Source organism: Chiloscyllium plagiosum, chromosome 29 (genome assembly GCF_004010195.1).
Source record: "Chiloscyllium plagiosum isolate BGI_BamShark_2017 chromosome 29, ASM401019v2, whole genome shotgun sequence".
Classification (NCBI taxonomy): domain Eukaryota; kingdom Metazoa; phylum Chordata; class Chondrichthyes; order Orectolobiformes; family Hemiscylliidae; genus Chiloscyllium; species Chiloscyllium plagiosum.
The window spans coordinates 23,540,610-23,567,681 of record NC_057738.1 but is presented as its reverse complement, the minus strand read 5'-3'; the positions used below and the strand labels follow the sequence as shown (position 1 = coordinate 23,567,681).

Below are 27,072 nucleotides of genomic sequence, written 5' to 3'. Positions count from 1 at the left end.
AGATCAAGTGCCACAATTTAATGGGCAGACAGAAATTGCAAAGAGTACCAAGAGAAGTTATACCAAAGTGCAGTATCTTTTGAGCAATTAGCAGCCATAATACAGTAGAGGCTGGAATTCTGAAATAATATCAGAAAATGCTGCAAATGCTTGGCACGTACGTAGCATCTGAAGAGAAGAAGTTAGTGTTTTAACGGTAGTGTCTTTTAGTTTAATCAGCTTTGGAAAAACATAGAAATTTAACAGTTTATAAACAAGTGAAAGCATCAATATGAAATGCATTGAATTGCTTGACCGTGTTAAAGGGTCTAGATAAATGTAAATTGCTGTTCTTGAATTTTTGTTTTAATTTTAACAGACAGAGCCAGATTGAACTGTGTAAAGAGCATCTGAAGTTAAAGATGTACAAACGGTTCGAGGACCGGCAGAAGTTATCTACACAAGTCAATCTAACAGGTATGATTATCTGAAAGTTTATTCATGTTAAATTGAGAATATATTGGAATACGCTAGATCCTTGGTGTCGAGTGTGAATTCAGACTAAAAACAATTTTTGGGAAAGGACTACTCTCCTACGAACCTGACCTTGAGAATTTTTTAAAACAATGTTAAATTGAGAATATATTGGAATACGCTAGATCCTTGGTGTCGAGTGTGAATTCAGACTAAAAACAATTTTTGGGAAAGCTTAAATGGCATCATTTGCACTTTTCAAGTACATTTAGTATTCATCTTGAAACTGTAAATTGGCAAACCCCTCATGGCGCTGTTTGCTTGGAACTCACCATTGCAAGGAGGCCATTCACCAGTTTGCTGAAGATAATTATTGAATTCTGAGACCATGAAGTAAAATTTTTGATCCCATCAGAACTTTATGCATATGATGGGTCTCCTGTGCCATTGATAAGTTGAACTCTGCTCGACATCATGGCAGGACGGCTATTGCTGAAGTATCATTGTAATACATTGAGGGTGTTGGATCTGCTCCATAGGGGCAAAGTTTATTTGCAATTGAGTAAATATTAGATGAGGATGTGACAAAAGACTGTTTTTGTGTAACCAGCAAACAACGTGACTTTACAGTATTAGCTGCGTTGATCAGTTACATTTAAATTCTTCACTTGGTATTATGTTCAGCTCCATATTTGAACACCATACACTCCTCAGCCATCTGAATTGGCCCCTGGTCAGACTGTTGAATGCAGCTTAGAATATAATATCCTCTATAATTAAGATCTTTTAGCATCAATCCAAATCTTGTGTTACACATAGCAAACTCCAAATGCGTATGAATTATATTGTTGCCACGCTACAAGTTGTCTTTTGTTTATTTCAATAAACCAAACAGTCAATCATAAAAAAAAAAGGCATGATTTTTACCCCATCTTGGAGGTGGTAAGAGGGAGATTAGAAAGAGAAATAATAGGGAATGTTGGCGGTGATGAGATAATGTCTCCCGAGGCAAGAAGATCGATGGCCTTCTCATCTTAGGTGGTAAAGAACACACCATTGTCATCACCAAGAAAATCTCACCTGATGACCATTGAAAAGCTGGCCAGTTGATGGACACCACCTCGCCAATTAACTTTCTTCCTAGTGGGTGAGAAATGTGGCTAGTTTTCCGACTGGCAAACAAGGGCAAACTGCCAGGTTAGGGATAGGCTTCCAACTGCCCCAAACTGGGGGCAATTGAGATGGGAGGAAATAGGTGTTGTCCCTGAAAGCCATGCTTGCTGCCCTTCACCCATACCCTTACACTGTCCTGGGTACTCAGCTGGGTACAGGGTACACACACTCACCCGCGTACAGGGTATACACGCACGCGCGCACACACACACACACACCCGGGTACAGGGTACACACACACACACACCCGGGTACAGGGTACACACACACACACACCCGGGTACAGGGTACACGTGTACACACACACACACCCGGGTACAGGGTACACGTGTGCACACACACACACCCGGGTACAGGGTACACGTGTACACACACACACACTCCCGGGTACAGGGTACACGTGTACACACACACACACACACACACACACACTCCCGGGTACAGGGTACACGTGTACACACACACACTCCCGGGTACAGGGTACACGTGTACACACACACACACACACACTCCCGGGTACAGGGTACACACACACACACACACACACTCCCGGGTACAGGGTACACACACACACACAGGTACAGGGTACACGTGTACACACACACACACACTCCCGGGTACAGGGTACACACACACACACACTCCCGGGTACAGGGTACACACACACACACACACTCCCGGGTACAGGGTACACACACACACACACACACACTCCCGGGTACAGGGTACACACACACACACAGGTACAGGGTACACGTGTACACACACACACACCCGGGTACAGGGTACACGTGTACACACACACACACACTCCCGGGTACAGGGTCCACACACTGACCCGGGTACAGGGAAGAGTTTAGAGAAGAGCTGGGCTTTTCATGCTGAATCCCCCAAGGAGTAGATCTCAACCATGACCTTTAGGGTCCAGAAGCTACCAGCCTCTGGATATTGAGGCCTGTAATTCTCGAAGAAACCTGGCCTACACTCTGCCTGTCAGATCCTAATGAGCTTTTCAATGGCCAGCAGGTGAGACTTTCTTGGTGATGACAATAGTGTGTCCTTTACCATCTAAGATGCTCACTTCTGTATTTTTTTTAAAAATCGTGTTAGTCACATAATGCTGTTAAGTTTTAGAATGATTTAGTTAGTGTGCTACTTCTGGCACTTCAGATGCAACAGTTGAAACAAACGATATTTGTAGAGCCATGTCCTGTTGTAAACGTATTGTCACATTTTTGTGCATGAAAAGACACAAGTTAAGATATGATATTTTGTTTTATTTTCAAAAACTATTCAGAATTCAATGGTCTCACACTCGTTCTCGGCTCCGAAATAGAGAACTTTCATGTAAACATGGAAATTATAAATTGATGTAATTCAAAGTATCATAATTACTTGGGAGACAAAATACAGATTAGTTAAAATAAATTGAGATTGTCTCCTAATGCCAAGTTTTAATGGTATATAAGTGTGATAGTTAATTTCAAGAGCATACCAATTTGAACTGATGCAAATATTGGTATAGAGACAGCACACACAAGCATTCAACACAATATTTGTTTAAATAATTTGCAATCAGCAGAATATCTAACGAACAAAAGCAAAATATTTCAGGTTATGTAAATCTGAATTAAAAATAGATCTGATGTTACAAACAGATTGCTGGAATTACTCAGTGGAGCTTTTCAGCCTCTGTCAAGAGAGAAAGTTAACATTTCAAGTCGATTTAAGACTTCTTCAGAACTAAAGGAAGATAGATATGCTTCGGGTTTAAACTGTTGAAAACTGGAGGTACAAAAGGTTGGAAGGTCAAAATGGAAGGTCTGGAAGGGCAGGAGAGATTAACTGACAAAGATATCATGGAAGTACGTGATAATGGTTGCAATTAAAATACGAAACATTTGTCCAGAATGAGTGTGAATGTCCATCTTACGGTCATACTGTATCGTCAGCTCGCTGCAGTGTTCAAATGACACCTCTTTTAATATGGTGATTTTCCACTAGAATAATTTAGAATGCCTTGGGTGGATCCACTGCCACCACTCGTTCTTGCTGGTATCATCCTAAGGTTCTAAGACGATGTACAGAGGGCTGCTCACATGAGCTCTGGCAAGGGATTGGATCAAGCTTGATGAGCAGTTAATGTGTTTGTTACTTTTGGATGGAGCTGTTTATTATTCAGTCATTCATGTTCACCCTGGACAGATGTTTTGGGGTGAGGGTGAATAGTTGATAGCCAGTGCATCTATCTTGATTTTTATTTTGATGCGGAATGGTCAACATTTGTAATGAACTTGTTAAAAGTAATCTATTAAACCCATGTTGTGCTATGTCCTGTAGATGATGAAAATCAGCAATCTGGTGACCAATCAAGAAGATGGAATACTTCCAGCAGCAAATGGCTAAACCGACAGCATTCAAAAGACAGAAGGCAGGGGAATAGTCAAGTGTTTAATCCCGATGAAAGCCACTTCAGCTCCACACAGCAGTCTTCTGGAAGGCCTGAAACCAGCGGTGGTACTCAGCGTGGCAGACAGCCAAGGAAATTTGGAAGTCGCTCCCATCCAGCAAGTGGCCAGAAAGAAACGCCTGAAGCAGGTGCTCAGGGAAAGCCAAGAGGTGAGCATAGAGCAGACTTGTTAACGTGAGAAGGGAGCTGTTAATTTTCTTTTTACAAGTATCACTTTGCTTTTGTTAGTATTCACCTGAGAGACCAGGCAGGCCTCAGTTTAATGCCTCACCTGAAGGACAGCAATTTTTACAGGACAGTGCTTCCTGAGTCCCGGCCTAGAGTGTACCATATTTTGTACTCAAACCTCCAGAGGAAAACTTGAACTCCAAGGCTGCTGACTCAAAGATAAAAGTGCTATCTCTTGAGATAAGGCTGGCACTGGGAAATTATGGCTTATACCTCAGGGTATCCATAATAGGACAATTGAGAGACAACATTACTCTGGGTGTAATCAGGGATTATAGTAATGAGCAAATTTGGAAATTAAAGATTTAAAACATGACTTGTTGGAAGCCTTTTGAAAACTACCAGAAAGTAGTGAGACAGTAATGAGCTGTGTGTGACAATAAACTTAAAATTATGATAAAATGAGTTGCGGACAAGATCAGAAAAACAATTGTTTGTGCAGATGGTGTCAAAGTATATTTGCAACAACGTGTTCCTTATAAAACTTTACTAAATTTTCTGACTCTGCTTGATGGATAATCGGTGATGGGCAATTTTCTTTCTGTCCTCACTTGGCACTTTGCGATGTTTTACATGTCTCCTTATGCTGGGAAAATCATTGATCGATGGAGTAACTTGGTACTCCTGTCCTTAATCTAGACATTCTGAGGCCAAATGTAACAACTTTATCAGGGTCTCAACTGTAAGTAGTTAACTCAGCACGATGGAAAATGAACCCCATCAATCTTCCCAGTAACAATGGCTTCACTACTCTCTTAATATATCTGTTGTGTCCTTGAAAGGAACCTCCTTGAAAGGCGTTTGTGTGAAATTAACATGATTTACTAATAGGTGTTATGAATGACCAAGATTCTCTACCAGCCATCTCCTGCTGTGCAATACTGCCACCGATCTTGACAATCCACGGTGACCCCTTGCACAATGTGGATCATTTCCCGTACCTCGGGAGCCACCTCTCAATGTGAACAGGCATTGACGAAATCCAGCATTGACACCAGTACTTTAGTGCAGCCTTCGAACACCTGAACAGCAAAGTCTGGGACCTCAAACCCAGCACTCTGCCCACAAACTCATGGTCTTACAGAGCAGCCATGGTCCTCGCTCTCCTGTGTACATCAGAAACAAGACCATGTGCAGCATATACCTGAAGCTATATCACTAATGCTGTCTTTGCAAAATCCTGTATATCATGATACTATGTGTATTTTAAGAGTGTATTTTGACTCTTCATTTATAAAGAAAGGTTGAGAAAGAGATGGTGAGTGGTCTGCTTCAAGCCAATAAAGTCAACAGCTTGTGAGTCCTTAGGTTTTTTTTAAAGTTGGAACAATAGAAGCAGCCTGAATGGGTGGGGTCAAGCTCCCACAGAACCAGGATTTTTTTTTGTTTTAGCTTTCAATAGCAGATGCTGGTGTCTTGAAGCTGGATGTGGAAGCTGTTATTCCTCTCTCTTTTACAGCTAAAAGCTAGAGTTCTTTTCCTGCAGTTCGAACTGCATGTGAGACAATCTATTTTACTGAATTTGCCTTTGCCAAGGATGTCCTTACGGGATTTTACTGTATTGGAACAGTTAATATTTTGTTAAAAATTTCGATAGATTTACAGTTAAACCACTTCTTATTATTTTTATTTCATCTGTATTTTATAGTGTATGTTTTGCTTCAACTTTGAGAGTTTAACCAACGTGCAATGCTTGGCACTTGCCTTTAAAATCAGAAAAAGTTAGAATCTAGGTTTTTTTTTCCTTTTACATGTTTTGAGGCGGTTTGATCTGGTCCATAACATGTAAATCCACTGCCAAGGTAGGTGCACCAACATGAGGGTCCTCCATCAGACCAATATCCCCAGTTTGAGGCAGTGATCGTAGATAGTAAAGCCTTTGACAAGGTTCCACACAATAGACTAATGAGTACAGTTAGATCACATGGGATTCAGGGTAAACTTGTCAATTAGATACATAATTGGCTTAATGGCAGGAGACGAAGAGTGGTGGTAGAGGGTTGCATTTTGGATTCGAGGCCTATCAGCAGTGGTGTTCCATAGAGGTTGGTTCTAGGTCCGCTTTTGTTTGTCATTTATATGAATAACTTAGATGAGCATATAGAAGGCATGGTTAGTAAGTTTGTGGATGTCACCAAAATTGGTGGCATAGTAGAAAGTGAAGTAGGTTTTCTCAGATTACAAAGGGATCTTGATGAAACGGGTCGATGGGTTGAAAAAATGACAGATAGAGTTCAATGTGGATAAAGGTATTGCATTTTGGTACAACAAACAAATATAGGGCTTATACAATTAATGGTAGGGCCTTGAGAAGTGTTGTAAAACAGAGGTGTATAGGAGTTCAAGTACATAGTTTTTTGAAGTTTGCTTCACATACAGACAGGCGATTAAAAAGGCATTTGGCACATTTGCCTGCACCCTTCAGTCCTTTGAGTATAGGAATTGTGAAGTCATGTTGAGGTTGTACAAGACATTGTTGAGGCCTCTTCTGGAATACTGTGTCCAATTCTGATCACCCAGGTGCATGAAGGAAATTATTAAGCTGGAGAGGGTTCAGAAAAGATTTACCAGGATGTTGCCGGGCATGGAAGATTTGAGTTCTAAAGAAAGGCTGGAACCTTTATCCACTGGAGAATAAGAGGTTATGAGGTGACCTTATAAGTTTATAAAATAATGAGGGGTGTAGATAGAATTATTGGTAGTTGCCTTTTCCCTAGGTTGGGGGATTTCAAGACTAGGGGGCACATTTTTAAGGTGAGAGGAGAGAAAGAGAATTAAAGAACATGAGGGGCATTTTTTTTTTTACACAGAGGGTGGTTCATGTATGGAGTGAACTTCCAGAGGAAGTGATGGATAAGGGTACAATTACAGTGCCTAAAAGACAGTTGGATAAGTACGTGATTAAGAAAGGTTTGGAGGGATATGGGCCAGGAGCAGGGAGGTGGGATTATGGTTAGCATGGACTGGTTGGATTGAAGGGTCTATTTCCATTCTGTATGACCTCTATGACCAGCTGCAATGGATGGGCCGCATTGTCTGCATGCCTGACTCCAGATTCCCCCAAAACAATCCTCTACTCCGAGCTCCACGATGGTAAGCACTCACTAAGAGAGCAACGGAAATGCTACAAAGGCACCCTGAAAACTTTTCTAGCAAGTGGAATATCCCACCGACACTTAGCAATTGCTAAGCATCTACGAAGGCATAACCTTTTCGAGCATTACTAAGTGGAGCATGTGGACGCCAAGAGCAAGCAGCGGCTCTATCTCAGAAACTTGAGAAAGCTCAGTCATTGTGCAGGTTGAAAACAGAAATTGGTAGGTTGCTGGATAACAATGTCATCAGGGGATAATGCATGAAAAGGGCTTTGAGGTAATTGATCAGCTGTGACCTAATTGAATTATGGGCCAGGCTTGATGGGCAGAAGGCCCTACTCCTGTTCCTATATTCCAAGATAAAATCCTCCCTTGAATGTAGCAGTTGTTGTAATTGGAAACACTGTCAGTATTTGAGATATATGGACTTAAATATAGAAATCAAAAGTTCTTGTCACTGATTACTGACATGTCCATGTCTGAAGTCCTTGTGGATGGAATGATCACAATTTAAGAGTAAGAAAAGCCTGCAGATGCTGGAAATCTGAATCAAAAACAGAAAATGTTAGAAAAACTCAACTAGTTTGGCAATAACTGTGGAGAGAAACATAGGACAAAGTTTTCACCTTGCTGGTGTGTGTTGTCAATGTCGAGAAAGTTAGGAAAATATGGTGAGAATAAAAAAAACTCAATCTCGAGATCGAGAACCTTGTGAAAACTCTCGTTAAACTTTAAATGGTGACTTCTGAATCTCCCTCTTCAGGGATGACTTGTGCAAACACTTCGGAATGTCATCAATAGCCCAACTTGTCTGTTTATTCTCCAGTTCCAATTCTCCTTGTCTTAATGAGAAACTAAATGGCACACACTCCTGATATTTAAACCTGAGCAGTTACCTTGTGGTTGCAGTTGGCCGAATATTTGGTTTATGCTGACCATTGTCCAACTGTGTCTTCAGGACAATGTCCCTGCTGTATGGCATTGAAAGGGGAGGTTTCCATCATTTACCTTGATCCACAACCAGGCAGAGACATTTGAAAGTTTCATTCCCATAACATACAATCAGGATGGCGACAGAATAGCAGGGCTGAGCCAGGGCTCATCCACTCCCATATGCTTTCTTTCTTTCTTTTCTCTATTATTTTTACTATTGCTGTTTTTCTTTATTTTATTTTAAAATCTGGAGAGTGTGGGTGAAAGAGGAGGCCTCTGGTGGCAGAGGCAGCAAGACCGGGATGAGCTGGACAACTCTCCATCCCATCTCTGAGTTGTCCAACAAGCGAGGACCAGGTCCCGGGCTGACTTCCCCAGCCTGGATTTGCAGGCTGGGCTGAGGTTCTAGGCCTGAAAGAGTGAAAGGGACAGACTGCAGAGTGGCTGCAGTGTTTGGAGGAATGTTGGGTATGGAGTCCATGTATCCCCAGGCCCAAGGCTCCAGCTCAGATTTGGCGATTGCAGGAGTGATGGTGGCAGAGATCTGTAACTGAGACCCTTGAACCTGCCATAAAGACCCTGGCCAATGTCAAGCAGTGACTAGAGGAGCAGCAGAAGAGGAACAAGAAAAGAGCAAGATGAACAGTTCTGCAGTAAAATCTCTCCTTTATTCAGTGTTTCAAGATGGCTCAAAAGCATGGTGACACTGTGTGTAACATGCAAGAAAACACTTTTCACAGTATATTAATATACCTGTGACAGTAAATCTAAATCTAAACATGCAAAGGAGACTCACTTTGCCCATGGGGAAAATGGATGTTGCTGACCTGTTATAGAACTGTTGATTTTATGCTCTTTTCATGTGGGCATTACTTTATTTGAATTTACTAGTTGCCTATAATGCATGTGATTCTATCCAAACAATTGTCGTCAAATTCCATTTGTGATGTTTGAGTAGTAAATTAACGCCAGGGCACATGCAGAGGAAGGTGGAGGAGGGAAACAGATGGCTAACTCTTATTTTATAGGACACCTAATCTTTACTTACTGGAAAATTCTGGCTGTTTATTGCTCCAGTAGGCCTTTATGTCTTAGGGTGGCTCATCTTCTCATGGAAAAGGAGCCATTTGTTTTAACCCTCTCCTCTCCATGAGCCCTGTTTGTTCTGCTAATGTCTCGCAGATTTAATATACCTCCATTGATTCAACTATTTTTCCTAAGCTATATCCCTTGCTCTTCGTACTGTCCTAACAAAGGTTTATTAAACGTTTTTTATTTTAGCTGATTTTCTCCCCCTATTCAGCATTCTGTGTCAGCGTTACATCTCGAGCATGTGCCAGCAACTAAATTGTCAAGACCCCACTTCATGTGCTTCAAGAAACTGACCATCTCTGAAAATCAAAGGGGAGCAACCCTTAGTAGGGTCAAATGGATTGATATTGTGGTAGTGCCCCTTGACTGAAGGGAGATATCTGATTCTAGTCGCAAAGATTGATCATGATTGGTCTTGCATGTTAGGCTGGAGATTGTAGTTAGTTCAGTCGGGATGCTGTAGAAACACAAAGCGAGGGACAAGTTGGGGCAACTTTTCCCTGCCATGAGACAAAGGGAGGGTTTGAAGATGATGGGAATGGATGGAAGAACATTTATTGGAGAGATAGTAAGATGTCCCCAGGGCGTGAGAAGGAAGCGTAGAGGGCAGGGAGGATTAGTGGGTTTGAAAGATGGGGTGGGTGAGAGCCGATGAGTACAGGTGATGCATGCAACAGTGAGAGTTGTGGTCTATGAGCATTGGTAAAATGAGAAAGTGCAGACCTGTAAGTGTGAAGCAGCAGAGAGAAGATGGTAGCGCTGACTCCTGAAGAGCACTGAAGATCATCACTTCCTTAGCCACCGAAAATATTCGAGAAAAAAGATGTTTTGACACTATATGCATCAAGGGATATGGGGAGATGAGCGAGAGTGCTGAATTGAGGTGGAGGATCAGCTATTATCATATTTCATGGCAATGCTGGCTAATTCAGTTGAAAAGACCTGCTCCTATTCTCTAAGTTTCTGTTTCTTTCTGCACTGCTGGTTGCTCTTTTTAACCCAAGGTCACTATCTGGGTCCAGTGGCAGTGTCTAGTGGTGTGGCCTCCCATGGCAATCAGCAGGAAACGTGTAGTCAACACCCAACCTCCCAACCACCAGATCCTTGTCTGAGAAGCAGGGAGCCAGCTTTCCCTTTCTGGACCATGGTCTGAGTCATAAAAGTACCACATTGTGAGGGGCAGTTCCTGACTTGCAGCATCTGATGTGGTGTTTAGCTGGGACAATAGTGTGAATGCCAGACAGTTCAAACAGTGGTGAGCGTTTCCACCTCTTCTGCCACGTGGATCGCAGAAGAGCGTCGAAGATCCCAGCTGCATAATTAATGAGGTGGAGAGGAGAGGGTGGCATTAGAAAAGGTGCTGTAAGCCAGACAGACCAGGCAAAACACTCCAAATGAAAACTGGAAAATTTACCCTTTATGTAATATTTCAGACTGTGATGACCCTTCAGAAATCACTTATTTGAAATTAACTTGTCACTTTTGAAGCTTTAGTGTCTCTGCAAAGCCCCTTGAAAAAGTGACACTACATTCAGTTGGGTATTGTAAGTATTAGTTATTGCTGAATAACCTCACTGACACTTAACTGTTTAAAAACTTTAACAAGCTTATTTGTGCAATGTCAAAATTCTCCATTCCACAATAAAATGCCATAAATTTTTTAAACTTTTGAAGTGTTTTATAATTTTCAGTTTTTACCTTTAATACCATTTAAATGTCTCTATTGTTTTAAAATTTTGCTCTCTGTCTAAAGCAAATAATAAAACCCTGCTGCTTGTTTTTGTGATTTATCTGAAAATTCAACAATACGATTGGTTGTTCCACCTGCTTGAAGACATGATTTGGAGATGCCGGTGTTGGACTGGGGTGTACAAAGTTAGAAATCACACAACACCAGGTTATAGTCCAACAGGTTTAATTGGAAGCACACTAGCTTTCGGAGCGACGCTCCTTCATCAGGTAATAGTCCCCTGATGAAGGAGCGTTGTTCCGAAGGCTAGTGTGCTACCAAGTAAACCTGTTGTACTATAACCTGCTGTTGTGATTTTTAACTCTGCTTGAAGACGTTACTGTTGCTGGATGCATTGTCCCTATAGCTGGGTCCAGAATGAAGCCAATGTTTAGAAAAGTTGAGATAGAAACCTCAGAGATCACTAGATCATTCTGGGCAGCTTTTTTCAAGATCAACACTGAGCACTGTGTAACATTACTGCTGTCTGCCAAATTCAGGCCGGTATTTTCAACATCACAGGGGATGTGGATGAGCCTCCGAGGAATTATCATCCTCTTGGATCTTGTGAAAAATATAAGCTTCTATTTTTGGAGGTTTTACCTGTCGTTTGCCTCTCAAGAGATTTAAGTAGATTGAATGAAGGGTGAAGTAGGCTATAATGTACACAGTTTACAGGATTTAATGCTATTTCCTGGACTCATTCGTCGTGCAACTCTTACCTAATCTGAACATGTAATAAGTTGAATTTCAGATAGATAGATAGTCCAGACTCCTGATCCAGTGACATTGCTTTTTTTTTTACTTGATTTATACCAAATGTATGTATTCGCTTATCATTTTTGCTGTAGCATTCTGAATTTCTTTTGCAGTGGTCTTTGTTCACAGAACAAAGGATTAGACCACTGTGCCTGATCACCAGTGGTCATAGTCAAGCTATGCATCAACCTCATTTGCCTGCCTTTCTCCTATCTCCCTTGATCCCCTCATCTAACAAAAAGATTTCAGTCTCCACTCTTAAAAATTTAGACTGACCTCAAGATCCAGATTTCCAATACCCTTGGATATCATGTTGTCTAACTTTACTGAGAGTGTTACAGTAGAGAGGAGGGAAGGTATTTAAATTGCTCCTCTATTCCCCTCCTCCATGTCATTTCTTGACAAGGTTGGCTGGTATTAAACTGAGTTTTTAAATTCCTTTTCAATCCTCTTGACATATGCATATCCAATGAACTAAACTGCCTTTTCACTCCAGGACAGAGAGATGGACATCCACATAAAGGGAGGCCCCCAAATCAAACGCAAAATACGTCGGAGAACGCCTCAGCGAAGAGTGGGTTTGAGCGTCGTAACCAGTCTGAGCCTCGTTGGAGAAAACCCAAGTTCAGCGGAAGTCAGTCGGACTTGCTGGATTGTTCCGTAGAAGGCAGTGCGGCGCATAAGCCACAGAGACAGCAGAAACCACAAGGTTAGCAAAAGATGGACTATGTAAATTGGAATTTTAATGCGAGAGGAACCATGTTGAAAGTCAAAATGTTAATAAGTTAGATACTTGCACGGTTTTCCATAATCTGCAAAAATAATCAAGAAGTATTTCTGAACATCTTTCTATGATCTTAAGGTATCCCAATGCATTTTGCCTCCAACTAAGTTATTTTTGAAGCATGATCTCTGGGTTAATATAGGAAATTTAGAAGTCCATTGCACATAGCAGCTCCCACAAAACAGATTGTCTTTTGGTCCAGAGATAAATATTGACCAGGACACCATGGAAAACGCTTGATAAGGGAAAAACACTGCAGATGCTGGAAATCTGAAAAACACAGCCCTGGAGAAATTCAGAAAGTCTGGCAGCATCTGTGGAGAGAGAAAAGGAAAATATTTTGAGTCTGGTATATTCTAAAGAGTCATAGCAGACTTGAAATGTTAACTTTGTTTTTCTCTCTATACAGAAGGTACCAGATCTGCTGAGTTTCTCCAGCATTCTCCCTGTTTATACTGTAGAGAATTCTCCTCTTCTTCCAGTAGTGTCATGGAATTTTATAGGTGCACCTGATGAGAGTAGGCAGAGACTAGGTTTATTGTCTCATCTAGGGGACATATCTACAACAGTGCACTATGCTAAAAAGTCAACCTGGAATTATGTGTTTGAGTATTTGGAGTGTGACTTCAAGCCACACCCTTCTCACTTAGAGCCTTGAACTATCAGTGAGCCATGACTGACTCAGTGCCAGCAGTGTCAGAGATGATGGAAAGATGGCTGATCAACAAATAGACATTCACTTAGTTCTTGACAAAGAATGTGACACAAGAGCAAAACGAACAGTTTATTCAATTAATTAATGATTTCTTAAATATCACAGTAAAGGGCAAATTAAATGTTAATGTTTTAATTTATTAATTTAAAAAAAAGTATTTTAATTAACAAGAGTAAACAATATAATTATTGTGAGTATATAATTCCTATCTATGAATTTTAAGATCCACTTATGCACAGATTTGAATAATCTCTTTCACTTAGATGTAAGCCATGCAGCATTGTTAATTTCTGATATTCCAATGAAATATTGATATTTGCATTAATGGCACTGAAACTCCCTCTGATAGTAGGTTTGCTTCAAAAAAGCCAAAGGGTTGGAGAGAGATTTTAAAAAGGAGCCTTCAGTCCTGTGTTTAATGGCACAAATTGATCTTTATTCAGATTGATTGCTAACGCAGCATAGGAGAGGTCTCTAGGACACTACATTTCCCAAGAAAGTGCACGATTTTTATACATACTGAGTTACAATGGTTACATGCAACATTGACATCAGTGCTTGTTACATCCTCTTTTACATACACATCCAATTCTACGAAAACACAATCAATGATGGACAACTTCACGATCAACCTTCGGTCTTCCCATCATTTCCTGATGTTTGCCAGACCCATTTTCACCTGTCCTTGGGCTCTTACAGTACATCTCATTCACCATATGCCAAAACTGATTCCAATGTCCCTTTACAGACATTTATATTTTTTTCTATTTGGATTATAATTTTTTTCTATAATGCAATATCGTTTCAAACAGAACTTTGATGCCAGGATAGACCTTATTGTCATTAATTTAAATATTTTATCAGAGAATATCTATCCAAGTCCCATTGACAGGAATGAAATTCAATCACTTTTATAGCTCTATCAGATCTTTAGAAGAAACTTATTTTTTTTCTATAAGGTTCCAGCGAATACGACCTCTTTCTCATCCTTGTCTTATCGCTTTTTTCTGTCATTCTTTCCTTCTTCTCTGGGCTGTTCATTAGGTTGTTTATTCTCTTGAGGCTGTAGTGATCTCGTTTCACAATTGTTAGTCTCACCCTTGCTACATCACTTGTTTCTTGGTACACTTAAAACATCATCCTGTTTATACTTCTCCCTGCTGATTAGCAAAAATTTCTTTCTACTGCTTATAGCTATTTACTTAAAGAAAATTCAGCTGAATCCCTTAATATTATTTCACCAATTGCTTGTATAATTTTAATATGCCCATGTAGGTGTATTTAATATGTAGTAACAAAAATCTAAAGGCCTTGATTATTGCGAGACCAGACTTTTCTTCAAATCTGAACTGAATAATAAACTTTTGAAATGGCCGGTACCAGACCTTTTAAAAGGTTTCCTAATGCTGTTTATCAAAACCAATCTCTGCACCAAAGGCTGACTGTCTACAGAAATCTAATTAAATTTCCCAGTGTTTAACACTTTAAAACTATTATTATTGTACAAATATGTGTCTACTCTAATATGTCTATAATTATTTAAAAGGTCTTATCTAAGGTTGGTCAAGTTTTCCCTGTCCATTTCATAGTAAAGTAGGAAATTTCAAATCAGACATTTTTTATTTGAGTTATCCTTATCAGAAAAGAGGAGTCTTACTGTCAACGTTCTGGCCCTATCTTACTCAAACTGTATTAAGACATTTTGTTCTCTGTGAAGGCCATAATTTAAGCTATATGAAACGCTGCATTAGCTACAAGTTTCTTCAACCATCCTGTGTCAGCTAAAAAAAAAAACAGAAGCAACCATTTTGTCACATTCAGCCATGAGCAGCTACAACACAAAGTTTAAGTGGAAGGTACATTTTCGTTTAGTTGAAAATTAGTCTTGAGACATGGGTATTGCTGGTGAAGATTCCACTCTCTTCTTTTTAAATTCCAGAATGGAGAGATGGACAGCGAAGGAAGCACCCACAACATGTGCAAAATAGGTCTGAGAGTGTTGTGGAAAAGAGTAGGTTTGAGCAGCGTGACCCATCTGAGCATCGTAGAAGAAATCCCCGGTTCTATGGAAGTCAGCCTAACCTGCTTGACTCCTTCAGAGAAAACATGATGGAAAATGATAACCAGCGCCAGCAGAAATCACGAGGTCAGCAAGGGATGGGCTTATATGACTTAGAATTTAAGAAGCAATACAGATTGTTAAAATATTGCCAACAGAATGTTTGCCATAAACTACAAAACAATTTTAAAATTAGGTCATCGAAGAAACTTACTTTTCTGTAGTAGTTTTCACGAACACATGATGTTCCAATGCATTTACAATTAAATATGTTTTGATGTGTGGTCCTGTTGTACCATGGGAAACATTGCAATCCATTTACTCCCAGCATCCTCCACAATCAACTGTGTAATAATGGCCCGATCATCTGTAAAGTTGTTTTGGTTGAGGGATAAATTCTAGCATGAGGGGGAACACCCTGCACTTTCTCCATTGTGTGATTTTTCATGTCCATTTGAAATAAAAACAGCAAATCCTGGAAGAACTCAATAGGTGCTCTGACAATTTCTTAAGCGTCACAGCAAAGAGGCAGGACAGAGACTCTGGTTAGCACTGCTGCTTCACAGCATCAGGGACCTGGGTTCACATCCTGCCTCGGGCGACTGTGTGGAGTTTGCACACTCTCTCTCCATGTCTGCGTGGGTTTCCTCTGGGTGCTCCTGTTTCCTCCAATAGTCCAATGGTATGCAGATTAGGTGGATTGGCCATGCGAAATTACTCCAAGTGCCCAGGGATGTGTAGGTTAAGAGGATTAGCCTTTGCAAATGCAGAGTTACAGGGATAAAGTAGGGTGGTGTGTCTGGATGGGATGCTCTTCAGAGAGTCCGTGTCTACTTGTTGGGCCAAATGGCCTGTTTCCACACTGTAGGGTTTTTATGGTTCTAATAAATCACTCATTCATCATTCATTCAATTATAGCAAATTAAGTGCTAAAGTTCTTTAGTTCAATTTATTGAATTTTTTCTGTATAAAGAGATCTTTAATCAGCAAAAATCCCATAATTCTGATATGCAAATCTCACCTGCATGGATTTTCTGATTCAATGCATAGTGGTTTAAACAGTCACTCGCATCCAGTTCAATAGTTTTAGATAGAAGCTTTGCACTATTTTTGATTTCTGGTGTTCTCCTGAAAACCTCTGCAATTTTTGCACAAACAAAATCAATGCTAGTAGCTTTGATTCAAAAGACCAAAACTGAAATGAAGAAATATGTTCTGCTGCATCAAAAAAGAAGTTTTTGTGATATACACTTACTGTCAGGACCGAAACACACAGAATCGGAAATTGCTGGAGAAACTCACCAGGTCTGGCAACATCTATAGAAAGAAAACAGAGTTAATGTTTTGAGTCTGGTGACTCTCCCTGTCGGTGCTGTCAGTTATTAGCCATCTAGTTGCCTTGGAGAATGTGGTGCTGGTCATCTTTCTTTGACCGTGAATTGAATACAGTTCTGTTATGTACGAATGTTTGAGCTTTAGACCCAGCACCGATGAGAAAATAACTGTGAGCCAGATTTTCATCCTTAAGGTGGGTGGTCATGGCTGAGGGGTTTCCCGGTTTCACTAGAAGGGCAGATGGTGATTGAAGTTGGGCGAGCCAACTCTGGAAATGTTTTGAAGGGAGCCACATTGGCTGCGATGGTGGTTTTTTAACAGGCCAGCCTCAGTGTTGTGGGACTGTATCCAACAGCGATCAAAATGGGATGGCCCTGCAGCCCTTCCCATCCACTCCCGTCCCCACACACACACACACTCCCTATGCCCCATCCATGCCTAATTATACCCTGCCAACTTATGCAGTTCATTCTGTCTCCAAATTTGTTCATCCACTGCACACCATGTGAAAGCAATGAACCCTCAGATGGCAGTTTGAAATGTAAAAGGGAAGCTTTTTTTTTAAAAGGGTGGTCCATTCATAACCTTTTCAATATGTTTTAAAACAAGAACTCCAAGTCTCGCTGTGCATTCTTGACTGAGAGTTCAACCAACAATTCAGTTGTTGAAGCACAACATGTTTCAAGTGCCTTGTGGATTCAATTATTGAAACTTATTAAAAGGTCTGGATGATTGCCACTGTTATTGCTTAATAGTTTTAATAGTGCGGTGAATATTAGGAGTCACTTATTTTTAAGTGTTTTTTAACACATTCAACTGTCACTACAAAGATGATTGCTTCCATATAGTTTCTATTGGATGAAGAGGAACGGATGTGCCCTTCCCTTACATGAGAGTTATTTGTGGGGCATACATGGGCATTGACCATGCGATATGATAGGAGGTGCTTGGGGTTCCTTATGTCCACCCGGGGTGATTTTTCGAGGTGTTGGTCATATCTTGGCATGGGTGGTGTGGGTGCCACGGTTGGGCATATTTCAAAACCTGTTTCAAAAAATTCCATCATGCAAACCATGTTTCTGAACACCTTTGATGTGCTACGAACTACAAGTACTTTGAAAACGTTGTCTGACCCAATGACAATAGACAAGAAGTAGGTTAGGTCTATCACCTCAATGAAGCCCCCAGGGATAGGGTATCCACCCGCCTCTAAAGAAGCATTCCCAAAAATAAGAAAACCCAGAATAGGGTTGGGTATCTCAAAAGCTAGTTCCATGCCTCCATTTCTGAAAAGCTGCGGAGTCAACCTGGCATGGCAAAAACATCTGGCCACATGTAGCCGTAGAACAATGGAAATGATACAGCACAGAATTGGCCATTTGGCACATCTTGTCCATAAAGACCCAAAGACCCCCAAATGCCCTTTCTAATCCTGAGAAGCCAGATTAATATGATGTTTAATTTGGGAGTATGTGTACTGTAGCAAAATTTGCAGATGACACATAGGTGGAAAGACAGGCTGTGAGAGGGGTGCAGTTTACAGAGAGATATTGCTACATAAGTGGGCAAAAAGACGGCAAATTGAGTTTAATATGGGAAAATATGAAATTTTACAATTTAGAAGGGAGGACAAAGAACAGAATATTACTTAAATGGAAGAAAAAACTTCAGGAAACTGCTGCACAGGGGGACTTGGGGGTAGTTGTACATGAAACACAGAAAGCTAGCACACAACTGCAGCAGCTAATCAGGATTATAACTGGAACTTTGGCCCTTGTTTCAAGGGCATTGGAGAATAACAGTAAGTAAGTCTTACTAAGACTCTACAAGATGCTGTTGAGGCCAAGTCTGGAGCACTGTGAACAATTATTTCATAAAATATATTATTTCATTGACGCAATTTGGAGAAGGTTAACTGGGATGATCCCTGGTATGATGGGATTGTCTTATGAGCAAAGGTTAAACAGAATGGGACTCTACTCTCGGGGATTTAGGAGAATAAGAGGTGATCTCTTTGAAACATATAGGATTCTGGATGTAGATTTGCTCGCTGAGCTGGAAAGTTCATTTTCAGATGTTTCCTCATCATACGAGGAAACCTCATCAGTGAGTTTCTGGACAAAGCCCAAGGCTTACTGATAAAGTTGCCTAGTATGGTGATGAAACATCTGAAAATGAACCTTCCAGCTCAGCGAGCAAACCTACATCCAGAACCTCAACCTGAGCTACAAATCTTCTCAAAACTCACTAACATATAGGATTCTTAATTGCCTTGATAGTGTAAATACTGAGAGGATGTTTCCCCTCATAGGAGAGTCTTGGATTAGAGGGCTTAGTCCCAGGATTACGAGGCACCAATTGAAGACTGGGCTGAGGAGGAATTTCTTCCCTGAGGGTTGAGAGTCTTTTAGAACTCCTTGCCACAGAGAACTGCAGGGGCAGAATCTTTGTGTAAATGTAAGTCGAGGATAGATAAATTCTTGATTGGTAAGAGCATCAAAAGTTATGAAGAAAGGGCAGGAAAGTGGACATGAGGAATGTCAAATCGGCCATGATCCTATTAATAGTAGAGCAAGCTCAAGGGACCAAATGGCCTTTTTTTTATGACCTTGGTGAATTGCTATTACCTGTAAGGAGTGTGTCGGGCAGCCCTGGTTCATGAATGGAAGCCAGAATGGATGTTTAAGTTGTTGGTTGGATTGCCAATCAAGCTGATGGTTTTGTCACAATTGTATTGAGGATCTTCAGTGGTATAGCATCATAACTGAAAATGATGGCTTATTGGCTAATACAAGATATTCTGTTTCCTTCCCCAATGCTGCAATCAATAACAGGGAGATCCCTACACTCTCGAGGAATGGGCAGAGCAAACCAGCCTACTACCCATGAAGGTCATTCACAGCAGAATTACAAGCAACCTCGGCAACAAAACCTGGCACAATGCACGTTCATGTCTGACCATAGACCCAACCAACAGTCCCAGTCTACTGGTCCTTCAGCAGCCAAATCCAGCAAACCTGCTGAACACAGGCAGTGGAGTATAGACAGCCGAGAGCTCCAACGGTTAGCTGGAATGGAACCAGCAAATGTTATTATGAGACTGGCCTCTCCTAGGAGTGGGCTCAAAGATTTCCTAAACCAGGCCAATCCTGACAAAAACCTCATTTTGTCCTTTCTGAAAGTTCTCAATTCAACATTCAAATGCCAGTCCAACCGAAGTAATTTACATTATCTCCTACAATTGATCAAGGATTCCATGTTTCTGAAAAGTATCCTTCCTGGATTTGTTGTCAGTGTTCAGACAGAAACTTTGCCAGAAGCACTTCTGGAAAACTCTGCTCACCTTGATCCGATAGTAAACTTGCTCCATGAGCTGATTACCGTCTATCCTATGAGCGCCTTTTTGGAAGTGTCTCTTTTAGTCACATTGGTGCAGATGACTTCAAAGTACCTGCAATCTATTGGCTTCCCTGCCTCAACCGAAACCAGGATAAACTTAGGCAATCTGCAGGCAATGATTGCAGAACTGCAGGAGAAGAAGCGACTTGGGAATTTGAAATCCGATACCTACACCTACTTTAAAGGGCCTGAGGTGGAAAATTTTAGATGCATTTCAGTATACCCAACCTATGAAGACATCCATTTACTCAACAAACCTTATGTGAGACCCAACATTGTCACTGGAAAATATCCAGATACCGCCACATACCTTGATATACACTTTCGCTTACTACGTGAAGACTTTGTTCGCCCATTGAGAGATGGGATTTCCAAGTTGTTGTCCTGTGACCAGAAGGAACTTCAAAAGGACAAAATAGATGATATAAGAATTTACTTCGATGCACATATACTTGGTCCACTGTGCACTCGTAGCGGTGTCTTCTTCCAGGTTAAGTTTAATATAAAACCGCTGAAGTTCATTCGTTGGGAGAGCTCTAAGCGACTGTTGTTTGGATCTTTTCTTTGCCTATCCAAAGATAAATTTGCAACAATGCTCTGTGCAACAGTGGCAGACAGGAACCTCAAAGGACTAAAAGAAGGCATTATCACACTGCACTTCACCAAAGATTGCCGAGATCAATTGGCGGATGTTAATTCAAGAGACTCTTTTCTTATGGTTGAGACAACCGCATACTTTGAAGCTTACCGTCACGTTTTGGAAGGCCTTAAAGAGATTAAAGACAATAAGTTACCCTTCCAGAAATACATTGTGGAAGGCCAGGCTCACATTGCACAACCCAAATATCTAACTTCAGGTCGTCAAGACTATACACTTCAGTCTTTGATGACAAACCAGCGTCTTCCAGGGCCAAAGCAGTCAAACATGCCCAAGTTTGCTGCCAACCAGCTGAACTTGAGCAATAATTTTGATGTGTGTGACTTTGCAAAATGGCCTTCTAAAGAGAAATTAAAGTTTGATGAATCCCAAATGCAAGCCATGCAATTGGCCCTCACCAAAGAGGTTGCTATGATCCAGGGCCCACCAGGAACAGGTAAAATGGTTTTAGTTGTTTCATTTGGAATGAATTTTGCAACATAATAGAAAAGATTTGCATTTATATAGCACCCTTTGCTCTCACTCTGGAAGCCCCAAAATGCTTCACTGAAATGCACACTCTAGTGTGTTTGCAGAATGCAGCAGCCAATTGGTACCCAAGAAGCTCCCAGAAACAGTGTTAAAATAAATGCCAGAGAATGTTGTTAGTTGAGGGATATATGTTACTCTGGACTCTGGGGAGATCACCCCTCACTTACTGCTGCAGTAAGTTCTAATTTTCAAGCAGTCCTCGAATTTATGTTATCAGAAATGAGCAGAAGCCTAATTCAGATGGTTAAGTGGCATTGTCAAGATGTCCAATACCATATTTGTGGGAGTCAGTTACCTCAGTTGATTGAACAGCTGGTTTCTGATGCAAACTGACGTCAACAGCATGGGTTCAATTCCCACACCAGCTGAGGTTACCATGATGGTCCCACCTCCTCCACCTCACTCTGCAGGTTATACACCCAACAGTTGTCTGACTCTCTAATGAGAGAGCAGTCCCACAGTCCTCTGGTGACTTGACCTTTTACGCCAAGCAGCATTACCATCACTTCTTCCTTAGCTCTCCCCACAAAAAAGAGCCAACAGCCATTTTAAAGGAAGTTTTAGTTGTGACTAGAGAAATCTGGAATCTGCATAAATGCAAAATTCTGCAGATACTGGAAATCTTAAGTAAGCAGAGAGAATCTTGGAGAAACTCAGCCAATCTGGCAGCATCTGTGTACAGAGGAAGAGTTAACCTCTCGAGACTGGTATGATTGTTTCATTCTGAAGAAGTTGTACCGGATTCAAAGTTTTGAGGCTAGAATCTGGCTTGGCTGAAGGGGTTCCATCAGTTCATCACACCCCCTGATATGCACACTGGTAATGACATGCTGCTGAAATCTACTAGCTCTGTTAAGCACCCTTTTAAGATCCACGATGAGCAATTCTTTTTGGAATGTTGACATTTGTTTTGTTATAATCAGATTGAAGGACCTGTTGTGAAAGGTGACGTGGTAATCGTATTAAAACTGCAGCATAAATGCAAGTTAATGTTGTTAACAAACTGCAGGATTAATGCTTGCATATCCTTCCCCTTCCCATTTAAATTGGGCTCGTTCAGCCAAATCAGAACTCCTGCTCAAACCTGATATTAATCAGCTTTGTACATGCTCTAGTGATTCATTTTCAAAATTAATTTTATATCCTTTAATAACAGTTATATTTTCTGATTTGCAGGAAAGACTTACCTGGGACTGAAAGTTGCCAAGGTTCTTCTGGCGAATGAGCAAATTTGGCAATCTGGTGCTGGTTCACCTATATTGGTGGTCTGCTATACAAATCATGCATTGGATCAGTTTTTGGAAGGTCAGAGGTTCCAGTATGCCGTGGATATTTAAGTCTGTTGATTATCATTTCATAAATGTTGGAGCAGTGCTATAATGTTTGGTGTTGTCTGTTGTTACAATTTCTACCAATCCCACAATTATGTGTACATACTGGTTCCAGATCAGTAGGAGAAATATCAAACAGTTTAATTTTGAGGTGATGATGAAACCCTTTTATTCCTGAACTCTCACACCACTGGATACAGCTCCACTCCACTCTATCAACTCTTTTGATCACTTTTAAACATCTTGATTATTGTTATGACCAGGTGAGGAAGGGTGAATTGGCTCTCCTCTACTCAACTTTCCATAGCTGGCTGCAATAAAAAGGCTCTTTTTAGTATGCGGCTATACCTCTCTGTATTGAAAATGTAGTTATTTAATATCTACTGTATCAATATGGAGCTAAATACAATGTTTTCTTGAGTAATATGAAAAGAAATTTTATTATCTGTTAACCCTGAAGAAAATATTAAGGTAATTTATTCTATTTCACACAGGCTTCACAAAAGCTTGGATAACCTGCATGGTCAGCTGATGTGGTAGCCATTTTTAAGTCTGTGTATTTTCCCCCTTGAACCATTTCATTTCATGGATGTCTTAAAATCATGTGATGGAATTTGGAAATCAATAGTCCATTGTTTATTTTTACCACTTATGTAACATTAGAACAGCTTCATTTAATTTTCTATACCCCAGGTAACACAAGACTAGTATATGCAACCTGATTTCAGTGTTGAACCCTTTTTATCCTTGGAATTATTCTGATCATTGTGATGCATTCCTTCTAATAGATCCTTCCTCAGCGAGCATTGTTCAGAGTTCAATGTTATACTCCAGACGCTGTCTAACCCAAACTCGATGGAGATTTTTAAAGACATACGATTTCACATGCTAGATGAGTACTGAGACAGGTCCAACACACAGCTGATTGTAAACGGGTTTTCTCAGTGAACTTGGTTGGTTGTGAAAATTCTGTTGCCCTTTCGAGCATGAATTAATAGTCCTTCCAATTCATCTCTCCTGAAGATAATACAGATTTTAAAATTTTCAAAGGAAGAAAATGTACATGTTATTCATTTCTTGTTATATCCAGTTGATTTATTTTAATAATTCTTGGCATGTGAGCATCATAGGCAAGGCCATGTAAAAGCTTGCAATATTGGGGATTTTCTGTTTGGGAGATAGAAGGAATGGGCTTCAGAATAAATGCGATGGCATGGGTTTAGTTCCCCATTCTGGCTCAGTGGAGACTAACATATCTCCACAGAGGCCTGCCACTAAGTCACCCTTTACTTACACATGCATAGTACTTGACACTGGACCAGTTTGCCAGCTCTGAGTGGACAGAAACTCTGACACTCCTGTTTATATCTGTCAGCTAGGGCTCCACAACTGAACTAGGTTAAAAGTCCTAATCATGGAACTCAGTCAGCCCTGGCAGCTGATGTTTTTTTGGTTCAGTTGCAGCAGGGGATGTGTGAAAAGCTGCTGGACTTCTCTCTCTCCTTGCAAACTGTAAGCCTTTGTTTGATTGTACCTTGTGTGATAAGGGGCGTGTGTAGTGGGACTGTTGCATGTATTTTTGGAACAGCATCATTAAGTCGGGTTTGGATAGGATAACTTATCAGGTATTTTATTTTGTGTTCTTTGTGTTTCATTCCATAATTTTGTAAATCAATTTTGTTTGTTTAAAACTTGGCAGTTGACCCAGCTAATTCACATTGGGAATATCCACTATACACCTAGCTAAACAAATAGCAAAATTATGGTCTGGACTATCTGCTTAAAGAGGTTTTGAGGGGTCTTGCCTAGTGCATAACATTCCTCATCATTGCTGATGAAGGGCTTTTGCCTGAAACGTGATTCTCCTACTCCTTGGATGCTGCCTGACCTGTGCTTTTCCAGCACCACACTCTCGACCCTAACAAGGGTGAAGACAGGTAGAGGGTAAGATCTGGTTGGTCAGTGGCCGGATTGAATCCGGTTGGCGGAAAGGAGGGAGAGGGGCTGGGATGGGAGGGGAAGTTATTTGAAATTGGAGACTTGTTGAGTCCTCTGGTCTATAGGCTGTCATTTCAGGGTCAAGATTAGAGTGGTGCTGGGAAAGCACAGCAGGTCAGGCAGCATCCAAGGAGCAAGAAAATTGACATTTCGGGCAGGATCCCTGATGCATCTGCAGTCCTCACTTTCGTCTTGTTATTTCTGAGGGCGGTTAAAAGTGAGCAGACCAGGCTGGGTACAGTTATAGAGTCATATAGCAGTTGGCAAGTTTCCGACCTTTCAAAGTTTGGTGAAGCTCCCTCTTCATTTTGCCTCTAATTTCCAACTGTGTGTCGAATAGTAATTTTAGTTGACCAGCGAACTGTTAAGACTCTACAAAATCAAGTGATCTGTCATTTTAGGAATCCTCAAATTTATGGACACTGGGCTGGTCAGAATTGGAGGAAGGAGTAGCAGTGGAATACTGTCCGCATTTTCTATGCATAAGCTAAGAAAGGAGTTTAACTTCAGAAAAGATCTGCCAAGATATTTGAAAGAAGCACAAACTGAGGTGAGTTTGACAAATTGAATGTTTTCAATTGAGTGTGCTCATTTTGCAAACACTGAGTGCATAACATAATTAAAATGCAAACTGACGAGAAAATGTCTTTCTGTCAATTGCGTAAAGTAGGCACAGAATTCACACTTTTACGAAGGTTTCAAAGACCTGATAAAATCTCCCAGAGATCTTTACGGGAAGTATTTGAGTGAAGTTACAATTGGTAATGTAGGAAATGTAACAAGTATTTTGTGCGCAGCAAGGAGCCTTAAAGTACCAGTGTTGCTCTCCCTCCTCTTCCACCCTCTTTCCCCTCCCACCCCCGCTCTGCTCCTCCTCCTCACTATCTCTTTCTATTGAGGTTCTGTGCCTGTATATGTGACATGCATTGCAGTATTAGTGTCATGGCAACTGGAAACTGCCACCAGGGCTGACTGAGCACTGAGGCCATATCACTTCCATTCCCCAACCATACCTTCTCCCCAGACGTACAAACTCCTTCTCAGGCTGCCAACAGAATCCTCACTTACATAACTAAATTCGGTCCCATAAAGGCACAGTGGCAAGGAAGGACACTTTGTTTGGACATCACATCCCTACTTCTGGAGCCAGTTAATGGAAATCCCAAGGTAGTTCAGAAATGTGAATTCAAGGCTTGGAGGGAGTATAATGTAGGTCCCTGATTTAGTTCAGAATTCAGTGGTATTCTGCCCTTTTCTGTGCCTCCACACCATTGCTGTTTCAATACGTTGTGCCATAGTATAGAATAGTATTAGTTTGCATTTGTTTGCTTTACATATTGCGGCATAACCATTTTGATCAAATGAAATAGATAATCTGCCATGGACAAGTAAAGCTGCAGTTTTGCCGCAATGCAATTGGAAATGGTACCATGTGCCTGTGTGTCACGGTTCTACTCTTTTTTTTTATTAATCTGCTTCATTACCAATGCTGTAACTGATATGGAGAGTGAAAATGTATCCCTAACATTTATTATAGAGTAGAGAGGGTACTGTTGGAGCATTGGTCGTGTCCCTTCCTCTGGGCTAAGACACCTGAGTTCAGAACAGGACATTAAGAAGAATGCCATTGTGCCACTAATCAAGTTTGCTTTTAGAGTCATAGAGCTGTACAGTACGGAAACAGACCCTTTGGTCCAACTCATTCCTGCTGGCCAGATATCCTAAATTAATCTAGCCCTATTTGCCAGCATTTGGCCCATATCCTTCCAAACCCTTCCTATTCATGTACACATCCAGATGTCTTTTAAATGTTGCAATTGTACTAGCCTCCACTATTTCCTCTGTTAGCTCATTCCATACATGCACCACTTTCTGCATGAAAATGTTGCCCTTTAGGTCCCTTTTAAATCTTTCTCATCTCGCCTTAAACTTCTGCTTTCTAGATCTGAATTCCCTACCCTGCATTTGTGAGCCACCACATGGCTCAGAAGACAGCCAAGCGGAGGTTGGCTGCTTCTCTAAAGTTGTCACACTCGAACAACCCTGTACATTTAGATTAGAGATTGCTCTGAGGCTAGGGACACTGTTTCTGATTTATTCGTGGAATCTTGCAGCACGGAAGGGAACCATTGTATTTATCTTGGCTCCATAGAATCATCCTGCCTGCAGATTACGGTGGCACAGTGGTTAGCACTGCTGCCTCACAGCGTCAGAGACCCGGGTTCAATTCCCGACTCAGGCGACTGACTGTGTGGAGTTTGCATATTCTCCCCGTGTCTGCGTGGGTTTCCTCCGGGTGCTCCGGTTTCCTCCCACAGTCACAAAGATGT

The 27,072-nt window shown here is 41.0% G+C and overlaps 1 protein-coding gene across 4 annotated transcripts in view; it reads left to right on the top strand.

The window, feature by feature from the left end:
* Positions 1-27,072, top strand: part of LOC122564437 (NFX1-type zinc finger-containing protein 1-like) — an 89,415-nt gene that overhangs the window by 18,336 nt on the left and 44,007 nt on the right. For 3 of the 4 annotated variants that reach the window (XM_043719293.1, XM_043719291.1, XM_043719292.1), the window contains 7 exons: positions 359-456; positions 3,967-4,245; positions 12,429-12,641; positions 15,371-15,577; positions 19,660-21,318; positions 22,590-22,718; positions 25,144-25,292. In XM_043719293.1, coding sequence (XP_043575228.1) covers positions 402-456; positions 3,967-4,245; positions 12,429-12,641; positions 15,371-15,577; positions 19,660-21,318; positions 22,590-22,718; positions 25,144-25,292 — 2,691 coding nt within the window. In that variant the 5' untranslated portion in view covers positions 359-401. The remainder of the gene's footprint in view (positions 1-358; positions 457-3,966; positions 4,246-12,428; positions 12,642-15,370; positions 15,578-19,659; positions 21,319-22,589; positions 22,719-25,143; positions 25,293-27,072) is intronic. The other variant, XM_043719294.1, reaches the window with a different exon arrangement.